The sequence below is a fragment of the Protopterus annectens genome, chromosome 5.part0 (assembly GCF_019279795.1).
Source record: "Protopterus annectens isolate FY-2018-M chromosome 5.part0, PAN1.0, whole genome shotgun sequence".
Lineage (NCBI taxonomy): Eukaryota > Metazoa > Chordata > Ceratodontiformes > Protopteridae > Protopterus > Protopterus annectens.
Genome location: NC_056735.1, coordinates 1,131,049,331 through 1,131,071,821, shown reverse-complemented (window position 1 = coordinate 1,131,071,821; position 22,491 = coordinate 1,131,049,331). Strand labels below are relative to the sequence as shown.

The following is a 22,491-nucleotide window of genomic DNA, read 5'->3' as shown; positions in this document are numbered from 1 at the left end:
GAGTCAGGGACTCTATAATACCTATCTGGCTTGGCTGGAGGAGGGGGGCAAAGAGTCAGGAGATAAGCTGGATTCAGAGAACACATCATCCACAATATCTAGCACAGGAGGGAATAGCCAGGGGCCTGTGCTGAGGCAATAAGAGGAAATCCCTGAGCCTTTTCTTGGATTCTGAGTAATCCTGATGTTCCCAGTGGAAATGCTCCCTCATGGTATGTAAAGTTTCCCCAAAAGAATAATCCTCAGGAGGAGAGGGTGAAGGGATAGATTCTTCAGCATCTGAGTCCTCATAGGGGGGTAGAGAGTATCCCTGGTCTGAAGAGGAATCAGAGGAGTCATAGTCTGTATCCTGCCTAGGCTTTTTCTCAGGAGGGGGATGGGAACCCCTGATTAGAGTAATGAGGTCTTCGGCCATTTTAAGCATCTGTTTCTTAGGCATGGAGGACTGTCCAGGAGAATGCTGTACTTGTTTCTTTGTCTTTAATGGTATCTTTGTCTTGGCTGTTGTCTTAATGTTGTGAAGGTCTGAAAACACCCTCAGAAGCCGATGCCTGCTCAGCGGCTCCGGACCCATCTGAGGGATTAGTTTCCGTAGGCCCAATACCTTGAGTTTCCAGAGGCCTAGATGTCTCCACGTGGGAGTCGGAAGCGGCCTGTGGCTCTGAGGTAGCGGGTGTCAGGGGATGCAAAAGCACCTCACTGAGAACCGGCGACTAGCCTAGAAGAGGTTTCGTCATCGGTTTTGGACCTCGGATGCCTGTCTTTATTCTTGTCTTTGCGTTTTTTCGGTATTGAGGTCGTCGGCTGATCCAACTGCATAGTATAATTGAACCTTCAGCCAAAGTAGTGTAAAGCAAAATCAAAACGTCTTTTTATAGTGCGTTTGTTAAATCTAGCACAAAACCGACAACTAGTGACGTCGTGATCAGGGCCTAGGCATGGAATACAGTAAGAGTGGAAACCCTTATGAGGTATTTGCTTCCCACAAGAAATACAATTATTAACTTTTTCTGACATCGGTCTGAGGCAAGAAAAAAGTTTCCCCAATGGGGTACTTAGCTTTATTGAGGACTTCGGATCTGAAATTTGACTTGCGAACTGCTTCTGCTTCGGGCACCGCGCGGCAAGAAAGACTGAAGAAAATGGCGTTGGATGTATCTTATATACCCCTGGCACACTGACGTCAGGGAAGAAGCGACAGCAACTGACGCCGGACCAAGACTTTGGAACTCTGGCCGACTGCGGGACCGCCTGACGGCAGGATAACCCAAATGTGATGACTGCAGCAGTGTAACACGATGAACATCTTCATTTTCCTCCATACCTCTAGTGGGTATGAACTTCAAACTCTTATTCAAAATACTTAGATGTACATCACTTAATATGAAGGATGATAAATTAACAACCAATGAGTCATTTTCTTTGTTGTCTATCTGTCCTCCATATACGACCTTCTTCTTTTTCTCCCTCTGCTCAAAGACCAGGCTTCTTTTCTGCTTCTTATTTCCCTTATTTTCAGTGGAAGTAATGGAAAACCCATACCTCTCGCGGCACCCTTCGGTATAGCTCCCATGCGATTGCCATCCGTTGCCAGTGGATTATTAGCAGTAGATGTAGAACTCGGTCTAGTTTCTATATTTACTATGTCCCTTGTTGGTTCCATTTGTGAATGTGTACTATCAGTTCTCTCCCCTTCATTATGTGTAGATACTTGCTTATTATGTATTCTATCATCATTCACAGGTTCTACAGACAATTCTGGTCCTGGTTCGTTGCATATATTTACTGCCCTGTTCCCCCTTGGCAGATGATTGCTGTTCCTTGTTAAATTCCCTAGACCAAGTGAAGACATCACCTTTTCTGAAATCCATAAAATCTCGTTTAATTTTTCTAGCTTTCGTTTGTTCCAACTTACTGTCATACAATGTTATTTTATAATACAGTTCTTCAACTTTGGATGAGCAGTCTTGATTTTCAGAGTATTGTTCCAAGGATAATTGTAGTTCCTCAACTTGCTTAATTAAGTCAGTTTCTCTTGGTGAAAAATGTTCTATCAAAAGCTTCATGTAGTTACGGCTGTGTTCTAAATTCATACTTTGCCACTTTTTCAAACGTTTGGGCTGCGAATTACCATATGTTGGCATTAAAAGGACTCTTAGGCCCCTCGGTACTATATGAAAATGCAAACAGGCTTCCAAGTGCTGCCGCTGCCATTGCAGCCTTTTCAATTCATATAGACTGTCTTCTAACTTTCTCAGTTCCTTGTAAAACATTTTCATATCTATCGGTTGCACAATATCGGAATCTGTTAATTCTTCTTGCAACCCATCATTAGTAAAGTCAAAGGATTGTTATTCACATTGAGGGACAGTCTATTCAACTTACTGTGCATTGTAGCTTGTCCCCGATTAACACGACCAATTGTCGAAACATCATTCGTATTTCTCTGTTCCTCTGTAGCTTTTTCTTTTCTCTCTTCTGCCATGGCTCCTACTTCCTGGTAACAAATCTGTATAAAACCAAACACAAAAACCCAGAATCCAAGTAGGAGCGTGCTGTAATATAATATCCAAAAGCTAACCAACAGCACGTAAAATACAGCCAGACTGGATAAAAACTCCAAGGTAGACCACGTTCCTCGTCATACAGTCTGCATAAAAATTGGACACATATTTCTTCCTAGTAGTAGGGTGCACAAAACAACTCTCCGTGCAGATGAATTTGCACATAGTACATCTCCTACACGGAAAAGTACCTTTTCCTTGTTGATTCAATACTTGGCACCAAATAGTTCTCTTTACATAAAATACATCTGCACGGACAATTGGTTTGTGCACCCTACTACTAGGAACAAATATGTGTCCAATTTTTATGCAGACTGTACGACGAGGAACGTGGTCTACCTAGCAACATGCTTCAGATGTGAACAGTTTTATGTAGGGAAAACAATCAGACAAATGAAGGAGAGACTCTCTAAGCACATTAGTGACATTAGACTTAAAGATCTTAAAAATCCATTAGCAAAACACATCGGAGCTAATCCCAACCACAGTTTTGCTTTTAGGGTCTTGAAAGTGGTTTATATGTCCAAAAGGGGGGGTGACATTAATAGTAGACTTGAACAGGAAGAAATGCATTGGATTGGCAAACTACAAGCACATCTGAAACCTGGGCTAAATACTACTTTTCCCATAAAGCCAGCATTAAGGAAAAGGAGGCTGAGAAGGCGGGTTCGACATGATGTAGATGGGCGTGATCAAACTAACTGATGTGCCATTGGCAAAGAGTCTTTTAAAAATGTTTTTGGCGTCTTTTTATTATATGGATCTGATGAAGGGTTGATGTACTAACCTGAAAGCACTTATCCGTTATGTTTGTTGTACAGTCATTTTTAGTTTGAGCCTCTGCCTAAATAAATGAGACAAAGTGTTTTATTATCTGTTGGGTTTCCTGTGGATTGACTTTATGTGAACCAAATGTTAGGCACTTTATAGTGCTGAAAAGGATTTTTTGCATTTGCTAGAGATGAAGTGCATCCTTTGATCATTGGTTCTTGGAGTTTTTTATCCAGTCTGGCTGTATTTTAATGCTTCTGAAGAAGTTGGTTATTTTATCCAACGAAAAGTGTATTGTAATTGATCGCGCTTAAAGCTATTAAATTTTGTATACTTAGCGGTGAGGACTCCTGGTCCATTTATTCATTTATTAGTTGTATTTTACGTGCTGTTGGTTAGCTTTTATATATATATATATATATATATATATATATATATATATATACACACATTGTGTGTGTGTATGTATATGTATGTATATATATATATATATATATATATATATATATGCATATGTGTATATATATATATATATATATAGTTTACTATTGTTTGTTCGAATGGCAAAACATTTGCCATTTGAAACAATGAATAGTAAACCCGAAAACACACATTCCTACCTGCCACACTGTCGACCTAAATGACACATCTGATTCGACATTGTGGCCGAAACCATCACGATAGTCATATAGGAGCTGATGTAAAAACAGACTCCTATATGACAAATCATGTTTTTGCAGTGGGGCAAGTCCCCCTGCGCCCCCCACACCCCTCCTACTAATATATTCTAACTCCGAGATCGCACTACAGTGGGGATATGGATGCATTTCCAATCCCCACTGTACCGCGATCTCTGTGCAGATAGTCAAATACACTTCTGCGAATGCACTACAGCATTCGCATATGTGTATTCATCTATCCCATCCATTTATGTTTTGTGCACGACATTCTGATTTCCGGCAGCAGTGCTACCGACAGAATGTCATTCGCACAAACCATAGTAAACCAGATATATAAATATGTATACACACAGACACACACACACATATAATATATATATGTATCAGTATAGTGTTCTATTTATCTGATATATATGTTTGTTTACAATACAGTCTTCTTTCATACTGTTTTAAGTACTTACCTGTTATACATGTTAAGCAACTATGTTTTATGATACTAGAAGCTGTTCAACTCAGTCACCATCTGAATATGGATCTTACTCATTTGGGCCTCCTGCTCAACAGAATGCAAATAAATACTTTAGAAATAAACACTGCAGAAAAAGATAGGCACAATTCATGTCAGTAAGATTAGGTCAGAATAATTACTGCATTCTCTGAATGCAGCAGTAAAATAACCTGGACCTGCCATAATAAAGCTAAGGGGTCGTTTTGCTTGACAGAAAGACAACACAAGTGTCAGAGATGGTCTTGAAGTACATGGACAGTCTTAGTAATAACAAAGAATTTGTTTCTCTGCAAGATACGAGACCCAAAGATATGCTAGACTGTGACAGGCTCTTGAAGGGAAATAAAACGTGTTATACAAATGTAGAGACCCCTTGTATAATAGAATTTTCTCTCGATATAAGAAAGGGGTACAACAACTTAAAAGTGGAAGAAAATATAAACTGTGTATAACATGGGTAGACAGTATTTTTGAATAGAGTGCCAAAAAATCATCTCTTCTGCCCTTACAAAATGTTCAACTACAGAGGTATGGGTGGGGGTAAGTGATACTTGGATGTGCACATATATTTTAAATGTATTATTTGTCATTGCATACAGCCAATAAAGCAACTCTAAGTTGCAAGAAATCCAGTCGCAATAGTATGAAAAAAAATTATAATACCCATGATCATAACATTTTCTTCTGGACTCCAGTGTAGTGACAAAGTGTACTATGTCATAGTTCATCTTTGGTGAAAGGGGTTGACTTCCCTGGTAAAGGATATCTCCCAGTTACATGGTACCACTAACAAAAATGAAGTACAGGCTGTGCAAATTCTTCTGAAAAATTAGGTGATCAATACAGGCTACCTTTTACATGCTTTAAAACTGCTACAGTGATTTAACAGTCCAGACCATCAATACACTCGTAAGTAAGAGGATTAATATAAACAGATAAAGAAAACCAGGCAGTTATTAAACTGGAGAGAGCTCAGGTTACAACATTTAAACAGATGAAGAACCAGGATTCCAAAATCTACCAGTATAGAGATTAAAATTCTGAGAAAAGGTATCAGAAAGATTGCTGAGATGGGTGGGATATGAACAGAAACTACAGGAACTACAACTCTTCTCATCTGACACCAGAAGAAATGAGGGGATAACAGAGTAATGCACAAGCACAAGCTCATAATAGGGAGTTGTGTATAGAACTGCATCCTATGCTTTTCCAGACTATCCAGAAAAGTGACTCTAGTAGTCTGGCAATTACTTTACAAACACCAATAACTCGTTGCCACTGCAAACAGTATTCTGGGGTTTAGGATGTCTCTGCCTCCAAAGACCTGTTTTCCTACAAACATTGCTTATATGCAATGCGATTATGTCCAAGTGTGGTTTACTGAAAAATAGGACCTTTCATCTCCTGTAACAAGGAGCAAATGAGCCCATTTATATCATGAACGTGCACTGCAATGAACGGATTGCATGAGGAAATGCCTGGAAAACAGCAGGGCAAGGGATAGAGTAGATGGAGCTATGGGTAGGGGAAAGGGTGCAACTTTTGTCCAATTTTTGCCTCCTCTGAAGGTGGCAACCTTAGTTGTGAAGGGATTATCCAGAAAAATAAGGATGGGGGTAGGGAGTGGGGAAGGGGACTGACACAAGTAGTAGAAGAGAGAATTACTACTGCGACTCCTTGGATCCATAAAAGCACTTCATCAAAAAGGAAAGGGTAGAGCCATGGAATGTACCAATGAAATGGGTGGTGGCGAGAGGAATACAAAAGGGAACAGGACAGATGGAAAAAAGGTAATGTGAAGGTCGGAATCTTCTGAGGCAGGTGGAATGTTAAATATGTTTAAAGGCGGGCTATTCAAGCTTAAAGCAAATGTAAAAAATCCTTATTCTGAGTCACTGAGCCCTGCAGAACATGGATGGGGAAATATGGAGAAAGGTGCTCAGTTTGAAGTGCTACCACAAAGCTTCAGCCAAGAGACTCAAGGAACAGCTGCCTAGGCTCAGGCTGGTAAACAGCATGATCAAGGTGGATTGTGTTTATAAGATGCACTCCTAAAAAGTGGCATAGGCCCCTCATCATCTGCCAAGGCTATAGAGTGGCTGCAAAATTCAAGCCCTCACCAGATGAGGGAGGAACTAAACACTTGAGGACTGTGAAGCTCGTCTCAGGGACAGACCTGACAACAGGCAAATGTGACTGATGGCTGCCTTCTACTTTCATCTTTTGAAGGTGCTCCATCATAGGTTCAGAGTGGCAAAAGTAGTTCTCCCAAAAATCCTTGCACTGGATGCTACCATTTTCAAAGAAGTGTGTTAACAGTTTCTTCCTCCTGTTTCTGGGTGGCCAGGCTTACATGCTATCACTATGTCAATGCTTCACAGCATAGTCCTCTCCCCAGCCAATAAAGATAATGCCTTTAAAACCTGTGCTTGTCTTTTTTTTCCTGCCTACTGGCACATTTTCATATTGTTTATGAGAATTAGCATTTTAGTCTACAAAACACATTGTATGGTCTCTATAACTGCCTATTTACTGTTAAAGATACATACTTTTCTCTGAGTTCTGCTTCTTTTGTTACAGTCTCTTGAAGCATCTTGTTATGACGTTCCAGCAAGGTATCATGTTCACACTGTAAAACTTGAAGCTCTGAAGCATTTAGTTGCAGATTATTTTGGGTCTCCTGCAACTTGTTTCTTAGCTGATCCATCAGTATTTCCAAGTGTTCTCTAAAACAAAAACAAAATGTTGCAGTTTTAAAACAACATCAGATAAACCACTGCTGCAAACGTACACAAATGCTAAATAAAGTCCTATGGTCTGGCACTTGTCTAAGAGCTGAAGTTACCCTCTGTGCAGCTGCTTCTCTCTGAAACATGCACTAGCTCTTCCTTCAGGGTTTCTGAGCATGCAGCTACACTTCAGCCTGCCATCCATGTTCCCTTCTTCCTCTGTCCTTCTACTTTGAATTCACATTCCCCTTCAACAACCAGGTGGTATATCCAAATAACATCCAGCTACTCCCCTCTTCTATTCTATGACTTTATGTATGTATGCATGTAAAGCTGGATTTAGTGTTTCATCAACTTCAGGCCCTCTGCTCCTCTCCAATTATGGTAACTCTCCACTACACCTTTTCTGCTGGATTAATCACCCCTCCTTTGTAAATTTACCTAAACTTAAAGCAATAAAAGCTAAACCTTACATGTCACGTCAGCATTTTTAAACCCACATCATAACAATAACCAGTGTTATGCTGTGTTTCACTACTGCCCTTTTTTTAATGCACTGCGTTTTCTTCCATTAATTTTAGCAGGGTCAGCCAGACATACAGGTTTTCTCTGGATTTGTACTATCAAAATGCATCCAGAGACATTAAATTCAAGTTGCCATCTATCCACCCCCCATTGCAAGCTGCAACTGGTTTTACTGGGGATAAGCCACTACACCAAGGAAGACAACAAAAACTCTGGTGACACTAAGCTAATTCGGGTGTCTACCCAAGTACAATATCTGATATAGATAAGCTACACAGGATAAAGAATAGCTGTGTAAAATCTTACCATAATGATAGATGTCCTTCTCTTCTCTGTTGCAGTATTCATAACATGATGGAGTTCCCCGCAGTAGGCGACCTGACGTCGGGCAGTATACAAAAGACTTTACTACTGTATGGTGTGTGGTATGTCGCACATAGTCTGCGATTGGACTCCAGCCATAAAAGTGATGTACGCGTACACTATCCTCAGAACTGACTGCTCCAGGAGAAATGCTGCCTAAGGAGTAAGGCAACAATCATCCAAGAAGGAAGAAAGGAGGAATAGGAATACTACAACAGAGAAGAGAAGGACATCTATTGTTATGCTAAGATTTTACACAATTATTCTATGCCTTTCTATTCATCCGTTGCAGTATTCATAACATGAGAGATAATACCAAAGCTCATGAAGTAAGGGAGGTAGGAGAAACTGAGGGGCTTTCCAGGAAGACCTGTGGTATGGCTCTGGCAAACCCTGCTCTAGTTTTAGAAATTGCATCTAATTTATATCGTTCGGTGAAGGTATGTACAGAGGTCCATGTACCTGCTTCAAGAACTGAATTAGTGTCCAATCCCTTAAAAAGGGCCGCAGATGAGGCAACAACCCTAGTGGAATGAGCCCTAATAGGGGAATGGAGAGTCTTACCATGGTGAGTGCAGCAGAAGGAAACAGTCTTGGAAATAGTCTGCTTGGACACAGCCTGCCCCAGAACCCTGGGGTGGTATGAAACAAAAAGCTGATCAGACTTTCTAACAGCTTTGGTCTTATCTACATTAGATCTAAGTTGATTGTGGACATCTGAAGTATGGTGGACCCTCTACTAGTGCTCTGGGGGAAAGGAAAAAGGTAAACAAGTGTATGGACTGATTTAAATATAGGTCATTGACTTACCTTAGGCATAAGTGAGAGGTTTATGCGCAGGTAGACCCTGTCTTTGTGGAAGACCAGAAAGGGTGGGGCTGAGGGTTGGAAGGGTGGCCTAATGGTTAAGGTGTTTGCCTTACAAACACAAGGTGCAGGGTTTCAGTCTCACAAGGGATAATTGGCTAGGCTTAAAATGGTTCGCAAGGGCAGTTAGCTTAATACTAATCTATGACCATAAGAGCCTGTACCTTAGACACTTGTCTGGCTGAACTTAAGGCTTGCAGTAACACAGTTTTCTAGTAACAGTACTGAAGAGAAGCTGAGCAGGCTGGCTCAAATGGTGGGAGAGTCAGCTTTTCAAAAACAGCATTAAGGACCCAGGGAGGCAGAACAGGTTTCCTGGGAGGCCTAATGTGTAGGATGCCTTTAAGAAATTGTTTTACCTCAAATCTGCTAACTAACGGGGGAGATAGAGGCAGACAGGCTGACATGTCTGACAACTGATGTTTTACTGAAGAGTAAGCCAAACCAGTATTAAGCAATTCACACAAATAAGTTAAAACCTGGGGTATTTCGACTGTTAAAAGAACCTGATTTCATTTCAAACACCAGACTGAAAGTCTCTTCCATTTTGCTAAATAAGATTTTCTGGTATTTGGTTTCCTAGCATCCTGCAGGACTTAAGCACATCCTCAGAGAACTGGTGTCTGAAAGGGATTAGTACCCTATCACCCACAAGGTCAACTGAAGAGTCGACAAGTGGGGATGGATGAGGGTCCCTTTGTCTTGTATGAGGAGATCCACTTTCTTAATTAACTTGTGGTGATTGCCCTTGGCAAAACGCAGGAAGAGAGGGAACCAGTGCTTCCTCTGATGCATCCTCTTTTAAGTCGAGAGACAGAACTGGTTGGGAGAGCTGTAAAACCTGGAGGAGGCCTAAGTGACATAAGGGCACTGAAGAGGCCCTGAGTGAATTAATGCCAGTTGCTAGCAGGTTCTTTTAGTGAGACAGATGCTTGACTTTTTGTTTCTTTTTTCCAAATGCAAGTCTGCTTTATGTAGGGTAGAAGGGTCTGACATAGGCCTACATTCGATCAAGTCAGAATTTACCTCTTCACTAACAAGGATCTGAGTAATCCCCTTGGGGCCTTTCATAATCATGAGCTGTGGTTCTTCTCGGACATCTGAAGCAGATATCTGTTCAGCCTCTGCGGACATGTTTATGCTTGGATCCAAGGTGGCCTGGATGTCAGACTTAGCCTGTAGATCTGAGCTGAGAACCGGGCATGTCTCCAGGCTGTCCTCCACCTCAAGAGAGATGTCGGTATCCAGAAGTGCAGCAGAAGGTTCAGGGTTTTGCTTTTTGGCCTTCTTCTGCAAAATACACTCTGCTTCGGGCCCAGAGGAAGGATCCCTCCATAGTGTGTTTTGCTAGCAGCTTTAAGCACTGATTCTCAAGGTAGATAGTTAAAGATGCTAATTTACTCCTTAACATCTTTGGGACAAATGCCTGACAAATAGAGCAATTTTTGTGGTCATTGTTTGGGCCACTGGAGATGGCTATTTCCTTGTGTGGAATCTGTCGTGCACATTGGCATTTGCCCCTCTTAGATGACATGAACCTTAACCAAATACAATAGCAAAAGTCGAAAAGAATTCCCCACACTTATCTGAAATTTGAAGAACTGCAAAAGACTCGTAGTCAGACTGTACACTGGAATATGTCATTTTTTCCTGGCAGCAGTGCATCAGTCTGTGCCTATATGAAGAAACTAGATGAGTATATGTGTACCTGGGAGTTCTAACATGGGATCCAAAACATCATGCATCTTGATGGCCAAAAGGCCTTCAGTTTATTCATCAAAACTATAAAACTATAAACACAGTGCCTTAGATGATGGCACAAATTTATAAAGTCAATATGCTTTAAAATGGTACTTAAAAATTGTGAATACCAATCAAAAATTCTGTTTTCTGTACTACCAGAAAAATTAATACCACAAAATTAACTTTATTTGCATTTTAGCATGGAATTCATAAGCCATCTATGCCAAAAAACAATCTTGGTATATTGTTGTCGACTGCCTTTAACCGAAACAGGCCACACTTTCCAAATCAACATTGTTCTCACTTTCAACACAAGAGTCATCACACATGTATCCAAAACTACTCCACTGTACTGTTACAGACTGTCTTATTTGAAAAAGAGTACAACCCTTTTGCATTCATCTCAACAAAAGTACCACCTTGCAATACTGTCAAATTTATTTTATTAATTTTTTCAACATGTAACAAAGTCTAAAAATGGTCCAGTAGATACTTGGCATAACTCTTCCTACAATGTGCCTGTCGGTACATTATGTGAACAACTTGTGACATCTAGAAGCCAAAGAGTATAATGTATGAACTTTTTTGTGTGCACTTTTCACAAAGGACATATTACAATAAATGGCAAGTAACCATTTTACAGATGCTGAACTACTATAAGCTCGGTTTGTAACTGTAACTAAATACTTCAGAAAAATCACTGTCATGTTCTAAAAACTGTCATGTTCTAAAAAAGGTCTGAATATCTATCTGGCATTTACAGTTCAAAGTAAATGCACTTTAAAACAAAAGCACTCCACTAGCTCAAATGTGGAATACTGCAAACAGGCTTAGATTTCTGTGTGTGTGGTGGTTATAAGGAGGTGAGCAGGCAACACATGAGAAGTAAAATTTTAAGATTAACTATAACTCCCTGCGAGTTCTATAACGCCTAGAACAAAACACAAAGGATGCGGCAACATATAGAGGGTTTTATCAGCATGAATGCTAATGTCACCACTGCAATCATTATAATAAGAATGTGAAGTCCTGTAACTTTTAAGTAGTAATGAAGATTAAAAAACTTTCAACAGGGAGCAGAAAAAGATGGAAATGCTCTCAATTCTTTACCAAAAGGAAAGCAAATGGGTACTCACTGACTCGGGTAAATGGGGATGGGGGGGCTGGAATACAACCATACCTCTCAACCATCCTGATTTCTGTCTCATAGTTCTGGTCTGCCCCTCATGAAGTTGTGTTTTTCTGTCAAATCACTGAGGACCTGAAGTCACTAAATGATAGACATTTGAGTTTCAATCTTCTTATCCTTCAGAAAATGCATGCTAACACAAAACCTGTTACTCAAGCAATTTTCAATAAAAGCAATATTTAAAAACTGCACCTATTTTTGGGCTGTCGTTCCCCCATTATTTTTAGCTTTGCCCAGACTTTTTGCACTAAGAAGTTGAGAGGTATGAATACAACTTCCAAATGCGCTTACAAAGCTAAACTGGATTTCAAGATTTTCTTTTTTTCTGCAAAATCATACTGCTAGATGCATCAGGCACTGCAAAGGACAGAAATAAGCATGGGTGGTGTGATAAACAAACTTTCAAAAGACATCCAGCACAGCCAAGTATGAACTGCCCTCCTGAAATGGAAACATTCCTAAAAGAGATAATCAAGTGGAGATGCGCACCTGCTGGAATGACTGAAAGCATGATCACTTCCAGACATAAATGATTATTTCTTGTAGCAATCCCTATGTCTATAAAGGCAGACGTGTTACAAAAACGAAGTGTTATTTTTCTACAAAAAAGTACATGAACAAATAAATCCAGTATTTATTGAAATGGCATATTCTGGATGACTGCGAAAAAGAGTGAATAAAACCCAAGTTATTACCACAAAAAGAAATTTGGAAAATAAAGAAAGGTTCTATGTTGGATAAACCAATTATGAAAGCTTGCAAAGGAAAGCCTTACATTCCCCATGGATGAATAACAGCAAGGTAGACACTATGCTCAGTAAAACCAAACAGTGTAGCATGCATGCATGTTAAAGCCAAAATACGAGCTCTGAATCCAAAAGATGGGAGATACTCATATTTATAAAGCTTCTAAAGAAATGGAACAGACCAGTACTACAGCAGCTAAATTGTAAGCATATATATTTATATGTTTAAATATATATATATATATATGTATGTATATTTTTTTTAACATTCAGCTTTTATTTTATTTCTCTGTAATCATGTATGGACCCACTCCAGCTAACTTTTTTTTCCCCTTTCCTAAGTTTGTCTCTGTCTCAGGAATCAACTCTCCACCTAAGAACATTCTAACTCCTTTCTTTCCCCACTCCCCCTCCCACTCATTTTTATCAGTCTGCTGTCCTCACTAATATACCCCATTTTCCCAGCTTACCTTCATGAGTCACCTATGACTAAGTACACATCATATCTCTGCCTTTTTCAGAGTTCCATACGGTTAGTCTTAAAATTTGTATACAGATATTTACTTACTTACTCAACATAGTTCTCGGTCTTCCATCTCCAAAATGTAGAGCACTATCCCTCAAACTGTGGAAAACTACCCCTCATAATGCATAAGAAATGGGTGAAATGTTGAATAGGTACTTACAACTTATGAACAACGTCAACTAGGAAGCTCACAGGATGGTTAAAATTAGTTACTTTATACTTATAAAAGGACCTTTTGAAGAATTAATCATTCAGTATTATTTACCATGAATAGTTAAATATGCGTACGCATACCTTTTCAATGTGGAGCAGCAAGGAATATAGATTGTTTTTAGGACTCAAAATGAAGAATATTTCTTGCAATGAGGTACACTTGAGAGGTATGTTACTCATAATATCTTGACTCAACATACATCTAATCTGTATTCTGTTAGTAACAATTTGTACATGTCTATTTCACTTATTTTTCTTTAGTTCACATTGTAGTTTTAACCTTATTTAACTATTGTATACTTCTAAATCGCAGTGTATGTACATTTCTGTCTGTGGAGCTCTTCTCCCCAGACCTTCATTGAAAAGGGGCTTTTAGCTCTGAGGGACTTTCCCAGTCAACAAAGGCAAAATAAAAAAAAAAAAAAATATATATATATATATATATATATATATATATATATATATACATATATATAAAATTCAAAAACGCCAAGTGCACGGAACGTCTGTATAAGTGCACGGAATCCAAGTAATGCAACCAAAAAGAAAATCCAGCACTTTACTACAAGAAATAAATCCAAACAGCCATGGTAAAAGAAGTATTTATTTAGGCATAGCCTGCCCAACACAGACCGGTGGCCGGTTTCACTTAAAGTGTCATCAGACACACTGATGACGCTTTAAGGGAACCCGGCCACTGGTCTGTGTTGGGCAGGCTATGCCTAAATAAATACTTCTTTTACCATGGCTGTTTGGATTTATTTCTTGTAGTAAAGTGCTGGATTTTTTTTTGGATATATATATATGTGTGTGTATATATATATATATATATATATATATATATATATATATATATATATATACTTTATTTTATATGTATGTGTGTGTGTGTGTGTGTATATATATATATATATATATAAATATATATATATATATATATATATATATAATCGCTAAAAACGTTTAAACAATATAACTGAAAACTAAAAATAATGAAAACTCGGTGATAAACCAAACTATACTTTAATACCAAAATTCAATAAGCGCTTTCGTCTTTTCATACACAAGACTTCATCAGACTAAATTAAAAAGTTACACTTCATTCATTAAATACTGAAACTTTTCATCACATGACATTTTTGAATTCAATGTCTTAACCCTTTCCTTTTCAAATAGGCTACAAAATCTTCTCTGTTGTTTAGCCCAGGGGGATAATAGCCATTCAACTTGACCTGCCAAGTGCATTCCAACCATCCAAGCTCATCATCTGCATTCAACTTTGTCTCATAATCAGCAATATTTCCCAAAACCACAAATTTAAAATCAATTTTACAACCCCCCCATTTTATAATGTTTGCCTAAAGCATTTGTTTCATTGCCTGTCTCCACAGCTCTTTTGTGCTCATACATTCTCTTAAATAGCTCCCTGCTGGTGCAACCAGCATAGAATGCATCACAGGACTGACATACAATTAGATAAACAACACATTTTGATTTGCAAGTATAAACATTGTTGATGTATATTTTAACATTGTTAATAACAATTTCTCTTACTCCTTCATAAATTAGGTCACAAAGACTGCATGCCAAACATTTCTCCATCCTACCTATTGTACTAAAAGACCTAACATTAAGTTTGCTTTGGAAGAAGTTTTTTATAACTCTTTCCTTTTTTGTTCACAAAGCATGGACTGTCTCCAGCTGCTTCTTGTACTTCTTCACTGCTCTTCAGTATTTTCCAATTGGTTCTAATAATCTGTTTGATGGCTTCTGAATCCACACTGGTGGATATTTGCATAACAGTCCTGTAGTCTCTGATCATATTTTTCTTAGGGGGCCTCCGAAATTGTCCCTAATTCCTTTCACTTCATCAAATTTACTTCTAACTAATTCATTAGAATAACCCCTAGATGCAAATTTATGACAAGTCTCTACCCAGAATGCCCTTCTCCCTGTTACCTCAGATCGAGTTTGCTAAGAAAGGAAGTAAAGCCAAGGCCACTTCTACGCAAGTATCCTAGTACACCACTTAGACCCAAAGCATCCCCCAGGAGCCTTTGGAGGGGGAAGGAGGGTGGGAAGTGATGAATGAAAGAAGATGAACAACACAGATGGAACGTTATGGTAAGACAGAACTTCTTTATCTGATGTTGTTAATTTTCTTTCCAGTCATCACTGATGGGACAGAATCAGAAGCTACCTTGAGGTCCATGGGCAGCCCTTATGGAAGAACATTCCTGAGTACCATTGAGCCGAAGGCAGCTCTCCAATTTGTAATGATTGATAAAGGTATGAGGCTTAGCCCAAGTAGTTGATGCTCAGATGTCATCCATGGATGCCTTGGAATGGAATGCTATAGAAGTTGCCATAGATCTAGTGGAGTGAGCTTTAACTTTTGGCATGGATTCATTATGGAGGGAATAAGTGACACGTATGCACTCCATTAGCCATTTTGACAATGCAACCTTGGAAACAGCCTCTCCCATTTTGGGTCCTCAGAAGGAGATGAAAAGCTGTTGAGATTTATAGATAGGTTTGGTCCTGTCTAGGTAAAACCTTAATTGTCTATGTACTTCTAAGTTGTGAAGGCAATACTGTCCTCTGTTGGCAAAATTCGGAAAGAACACTGGTAGATAAATGGACTGGTTAATAGAGAATTCGGAAACCACTTTGGGAAGAAAGGATGGGTTTGTTCAAAGTGACACTCTGTTTTTGTGAAAGACCAGGTAGGGCCTCTTGATACATAATGCCTGCAGCTCACAGACTCTTCTGGCAGAGGTAATGGCTACTAGGAACAAAGATTTCCAAGACAAAAACTTTAGGTCACACTTAGCCGTACACTCAAAGGGCTTTTGAGTCAAATACTGGAGGACTAAAGTGAGGTTCCATGGTACTACGGGCTGTCTGAGAGGAGACCTGAGATGAGAGGTCCCTTTGAGGAAAGCCTTGCAAAGCCGTAATGAAATAAGACAGGTACCATCTACACCTTTGTGGAAGTTGGAAATTGTCGCTAGATATACATGAACTGTAGGGGCAGAAGCTCTGTTATCAAAAAACTGCAGTATCTGGAGCCAAATACGGGTCTAGCATGTCATCCTTCGACCAAATGGAAAACCTTTTCCATTTATCCTGATATAGTCTTCTGGTGGATGGTTTGTGAGAGGCCAGAATGATGTCTCGAACAGGTGAGGAGAGGTTAGCCTGCCTGGTGACTAGCGGAAGTGAAGAAACCAAGCTGTCAGCTTGAGAGTGGACAAGTTCGGATGACTCAGCCCTTGGGGATGAATTATCAGATCTGGTAGAGGGTCCAGAATCCACGGTGGGAATACTAGATGAGGCCGAAGAAAGGGGAATCAAACTTGTCGAGGCCAAAATGGGACTATGAGGATTCACCTTGCATCTCAAATGAAGAGATTTCTTTAGAAATTGTGGGATCAGAGGAATGGGAGGATAGGCATAGAGACGTCCCGTAGGCCAACTGTGGATCAGAGCGTCCTTTAGTGACTTCCCCTGCAGGAAGTAGGCTGAAGTAGCTGCTGCACTTGGTGTTTGATGAGGAGGAGAAAAGAATGCAAATTACAGACGCCACCTTGGGGGTGAGGGACCACTCGTGGGGCATGAGGATGCATCTGCTCAGTTTGTCTGCAATCATGTTGGAGCTCCCTGGGACATGCATTGCTATCAGAAAGCGGTTGGAAGCTATTGCCCACTGCCAGATTCTCTTGGCTTCTTGAAAAAGGGGGTAGGACTTGGTTCCTCCTTGCTTGTTGATGTACCAGACCACTGACATATTGTATGATTGGACTGCAATTGTCCCAGAGGGGTGAGCAGCACAGAATGCCTGCAACACTAACAGCACGGCCCTCAATTCTAGGACACTGATATGCAGGTAAGCCTCCGAGGTTGACCATGTGCCTTAGACAGTCTTTCCCTGAAAATGGCCCCCCCACCCGATCAGGGAAGCATCCGTGATCACAATGGCTGTGGGCTGGGAGGGTTGAAAAGGTCGGCGCCAAAGAGCTTTGTCTGGCCTCATCCACCAAAGCAGGTTCTGCTTTTAAGAGTTGGTTATTTGAATCCTGTAATCCAGGGGATGACAGTATGGCAACCACTGACACAGAAGGAGCCGTTGTAAAATTTGCATATGTATCTTTGCTAGAGGCACTACGGAATTGATGCAGCCATAGAACCTAGAGCTTGGAGAACTTGTCTTACAGGGACTGATGTTTGAGAAACAATCACTAAGATTTGAAGCCTCAATCGGTGGAGTCTGTGAAGAGAAGTCATACCAGACAGGACTGAGTACTGAACACTGCTCCAATGAACTCTATTTGTTGTGCAGGGGTAAGATTTGATTTCTCCAAATGTATCGCAATTCCCAACAATTTTGCCAAAGAGCGAGAGAGTATGTTGTAGGGCAGTTACCAGAAGATGCTTGGTGGGAGTGGTAAGGAGCCAGTCATCTAGATATGGCAACACACGGAATCCTTTTAGTCTCAAGTGAGCTGTTACCACTGCCATGCATTTCATGAACACTCTGGGAGCTGTAGAGAGACCAAATAGCAGGGCATGGAATTGGTAATGACTGGCTCCTAGCCAGAAGAGAAACAGACTCCTGGAGTGTTTGTCCAGCTTGATGTGGTAATACGTGTCCTGGAGATGTACAAAGCACATCCAATTGCCTTCTCTTAAAAAGGTAAGGATGGACCATCAGGAATATGGTTTGGGTGACAGACTTGTTTAAGCTGCTGAGATCCAAAATAGGTCTCCAGTCCCCTGTCCTTTTTGGCAACAAAAAGAATCTCGAGTAAAAGCTGGATCCATGCTGGTCTGGTGGGACTGGTTCCATGACTCTTTTTTGAGACAGCTTTATAATCTCTGAACCTGCTGCTTCCCTTTGACTGGGTGGCACGTCAGGAAGTTTTTTTGTAAAATTTGGTTGACAAGAAATGGGAATAGTGTAACCTCTGGTGATAGTAACCTCTGGTAATAATCTTCTTTAGCCAATGATTGGTGGTGATAGAGTGCCAGGCAGCTTGGTGAAGAGAGAAATGACCCCCCCCCGACTGCTTCCAGAGGTAAGCAATCAGGCAGCCCCTCAGGAGTGCTGATAAGGCTTTCCAGAGAAAGAGTCCCTGGAGCTTTGGTTGCGAGGACCCCCTCTGTCTCTATAGGGGCGCCTTCCAGAACTGTTACCCCCTCTGCCTCTGAGAGCATCATCACCACATGTGGCACAGAAAGGACCCTGAGATTTCTTATGCCACATTTTCCCACTCCTTTGATTCCTAGAAAGGTTCATTGAGGGTTGGAAAATCATACGCCTGTGGCAGACAGGGTTTTTACGTCTTGCTCGCACCTGGCTAGCATGTCCTCCACTTTGGCGGCAAAGAGGGATGAAGCTTCGATGGGACCATTCAGAAAGGAGAGCCGTTTCTAAAAATGGTAGAGTTAGAGGACACAGAAAATCTGAGATTTTTTGCTGTACCAGGAAACTTGAAGGAACATACTGTATTAATTTTATGAATGTACAAAGAAGTAACTGGACTGGTATTCCAGAGCGGAACTTGTTAATTGAAAGGGCGTATCACATGTACTCTCCAAACCTAGCCATAAGAAAACAGCCAAGACCTGTATTAGTAAAGATGCAATCATACCAGCAGAAAGAGTTGATCCTGACATAATTGCAGAAGATATGCAAATTATTAAAAACTTTTTTTTCCAAAGGCCTTTAGCTAAAGAAAATTTGGAAAATTTTTTGCCCCTCCAGCTGCTTCTTGTACTTCTTCACTGCTCTTCAGTATTTTCCAATTGGTTCTAATAATCTGTTTGATGGCTTCTGAATCCACACTGGTGGATATTTGCATAACAGTCCTGTAGTCTCTGATCATATTTTTCTTAGGGGGCCTCCGAAATTGTCCCTAATTCCTTTCACTTCATCAAATTTACTTCTAACTAATTCATTAGAATAACCCCTAGATGCAAATTTATGACAAGTCTCTACCCAGAATGCCCTTCTCCCTGTTACCTCAGATCGAGTTTGCTAAGAAAGGAAGTAAAGCCAAGGCCACTTCTACGCAAGTATCCTAGTACACCACTTAGACCCAAAGCATCCCCCAGGAGCCTTTGGAGGGGGAAGGAGGGTGGGAAGTGATGAATGAAAGAAGATGAACAACACAGATGGAACGTTATGGTAAGACAGAACTTCTTTATCTGATGTTGTTAATTTTCTTTCCAGTCATCACTGATGGGACAGAATCAGAAGCTACCTTGAGGTCCATGGGCAGCCCTTATGGAAGAACATTCCTGAGTACCATTGAGCCAAGGCAGCTCTCCAATTTGTAATGATTGATAAAGGTATGAGGCTTAGCCCAAGTAGTTGATGCTCAGATGTCATCCATGGATGCCTTGGAATGGAATGCTATAGAAGTTGCCATAGATCTAGTGGAGTGAGCTTTAACTTTTGGCATGGATTCATTATGGAGGGAATAAGTGACACGTATGCACTCCATTAGCCATTTTGACAATGCAACCTTGGAAACAGCCTCTCCCATTTTGGGTCCTCAGAAGGAGATGAAAAGCTGTTGAGATTTATAGATAGGTTTGGTCCTGTCTAGGTAAAACCTTAATTGTCTATGTACTTCTAAGTTGTGAAGGCAATACTGTCCTCTGTTGGCAAAATTCGGAAAGAACACTGGTAGATAAATGGACTGGTTAATAGAGAATTCGGAAACCACTTTGGGAAGAAAGGATGGGTTTGTTCAAAGTGACACTCTGTTTTTGTGAAAGACCAGGTAGGGCCTCTTGATACATAATGCCTGCAGCTCACAGACTCTTCTGGCAGAGGTAATGGCTACTAGGAACAAAGATTTCCAAGACAAAAACTTTAGGTCACACTTAGCCGTACACTCAAAGGGCTTTTGAGTCAAATACTGGAGGACTAAAGTGAGGTTCCATGGTACTACGGGCTGTCTGAGAGGAGACCTGAGATGAGAGGTCCCTTTGAGGAAAGCCTTGCAAAGCCGTAATGAAATAAGACAGGTACCATCTACACCTTTGTGGAAGTTGGAAATTGTCGCTAGATATACATGAACTGTAGGGGCAGAAGCTCTGTTATCAAAAAACTGCAGTATCTGGAGCCAAATACGGGTCTAGCATGTCATCCTTCACCAAATGGAAAACCTTTTCCATTTATCCTGATATAGTCTTCTGGTGGATGGTTTGTGAGAGGCCAGAATGATGTCTCGAACAGGTGAGGAGAGGTTAGCCTGCCTGGTGACTAGCGGAAGTGAAGAAACCAAGCTGTCAGCTTGAGAGTGGACAAGTTCGGATGACTCAGCCCTTGGGGATGAATTATCAGATCTGGTAGAGGGTCCAGAATCCACGGTGGGAATACTAGATGAGGCCGAAGAAAGGGGAATCAAACTTGTCGAGGCCAAAATGGGACTATGAGGATTCACCTTGCATCTCAAATGAAGAGATTTCTTTAGAAATTGTGGGATCAGAGGAATGGGAGGATAGGCATAGAGACGTCCCGTAGGCCAACTGTGGATCAGAGCGTCCTTTAGTGACTTCCTGCAGGAAGTAGGCTGAAGTAGCTGCTGCACTTGGTGTTTGATGAGGAGGAGAAAAGAATGCAAATTACAGACGCCACCTTGGGGGTGAGGGACCACTCGTGGGGCATGAGGATGCATCTGCTCAGTTTGTCTGCAATCATGTTGGAGCTCCCTGGGACATGCATTGCTATCAGAAAGCGGTTGGAAGCTATTGCCCACTGCCAGATTCTCTTGGCTTCTTGAAAAAGGGGGTAGGACTTGGTTCCTCCTTGCTTGTTGATGTACCAGACCACTGACATATTGTATGATTGGACTGCAATTGTCCCAGAGGGGTGAGCAGCACAGAATGCCTGCAACACTAACAGCACGGCCCTCAATTCTAGGACACTGATATGCAGGTAAGCCTCCGAGGTTGACCATGTGCCTTAGACAGTCTTTCCCTGAAAATGGCCCCCCCACCCGATCAGGGAAGCATCCGTGATCACAATGGCTGTGGGCTGGGAGGGTTGAAAAGGTCGGCGCCAAAGAGCTTTGTCTGGCCTCATCCACCAAAGCAGGTTCTGCTTTTAAGAGTTGGTTATTTGAATCCTGTAATCCAGGGGATGACAGTATGGCAACCACTGACACAGAAGGAGCCGTTGTAAAATTTGCATATGTATCTTTGCTAGAGGCACTACGGAATTGATGCAGCCATAGAACCTAGAGCTTGGAGAACTTGTCTTACAGGGACTGATGTTTGAGAAACAATCACTAAGATTTGAAGCCTCAATCGGTGGAGTCTGTGAAGAGAAGTCATACCAGACAGGACTGAGTACTGAACACTGCTCCAATGAACTCTATTTGTTGTGCAGGGGTAAGATTTGATTTCTCCAAATGTATCGCAATTCCCAACAATTTTGCCAAAGAGCGAGAGAGTATGTTGTAGGGCAGTTACCAGAAGATGCTTGGTGGGAGTGGTAAGGAGCCAGTCATCTAGATATGGCAACACACGGAATCCTTTTAGTCTCAAGTGAGCTGTTACCACTGCCATGCATTTCATGAACACTCTGGGAGCTGTAGAGACCAAATAGCAGGGCATGGAATTGGTAATGACTGGCTCCTAGCCAGAAGAGAAACAGACTCCTGGAGTGTTTGTCCAGCTTGATGTGGTAATACGTGTCCTGGAGATGTACAAAGCACATCCAATTGCCTTCTCTTAAAAAGGTAAGGATGGACCATCAGGAATATGGTTTGGGTGACAGACTTGTTTAAGCTGCTGAGATCCAAAATAGGTCTCCAGTCCCCTGTCCTTTTTGGCAACAAAAAGAATCTCGAGTAAAAGCTGGATCCATGCTGGTCTGGTGGGACTGGTTCCATGACTCTTTTTTGAGACAGCTTTATAATCTCTGAACCTGCTGCTTCCCTTTGACTGGGTGGCACGTCAGGAAGTTTTTTTGTAAAATTTGGTTGACAAGAAATGGGAATAGTGTAACCTCTGGTGATAGTAACCTCTGGTAATAATCTTCTTTAGCCAA

General features: G+C 41.0%; 1 protein-coding gene across 1 annotated transcript in view; it reads right to left on the bottom strand.

Moving 5' to 3' along the window:
• GCC2 (GRIP and coiled-coil domain containing 2) overlaps window positions 1-22,491 on the bottom strand; it is a 1,443,709-nt gene that overhangs the window by 265,149 nt on the left and 1,156,069 nt on the right. Inside the window, exon 18 of the mRNA XM_044070984.1 lies at window positions 7,073-7,249. Coding sequence (XP_043926919.1) covers window positions 7,073-7,249 — 177 coding nt within the window. The remainder of the gene's footprint in view (window positions 1-7,072; window positions 7,250-22,491) is intronic.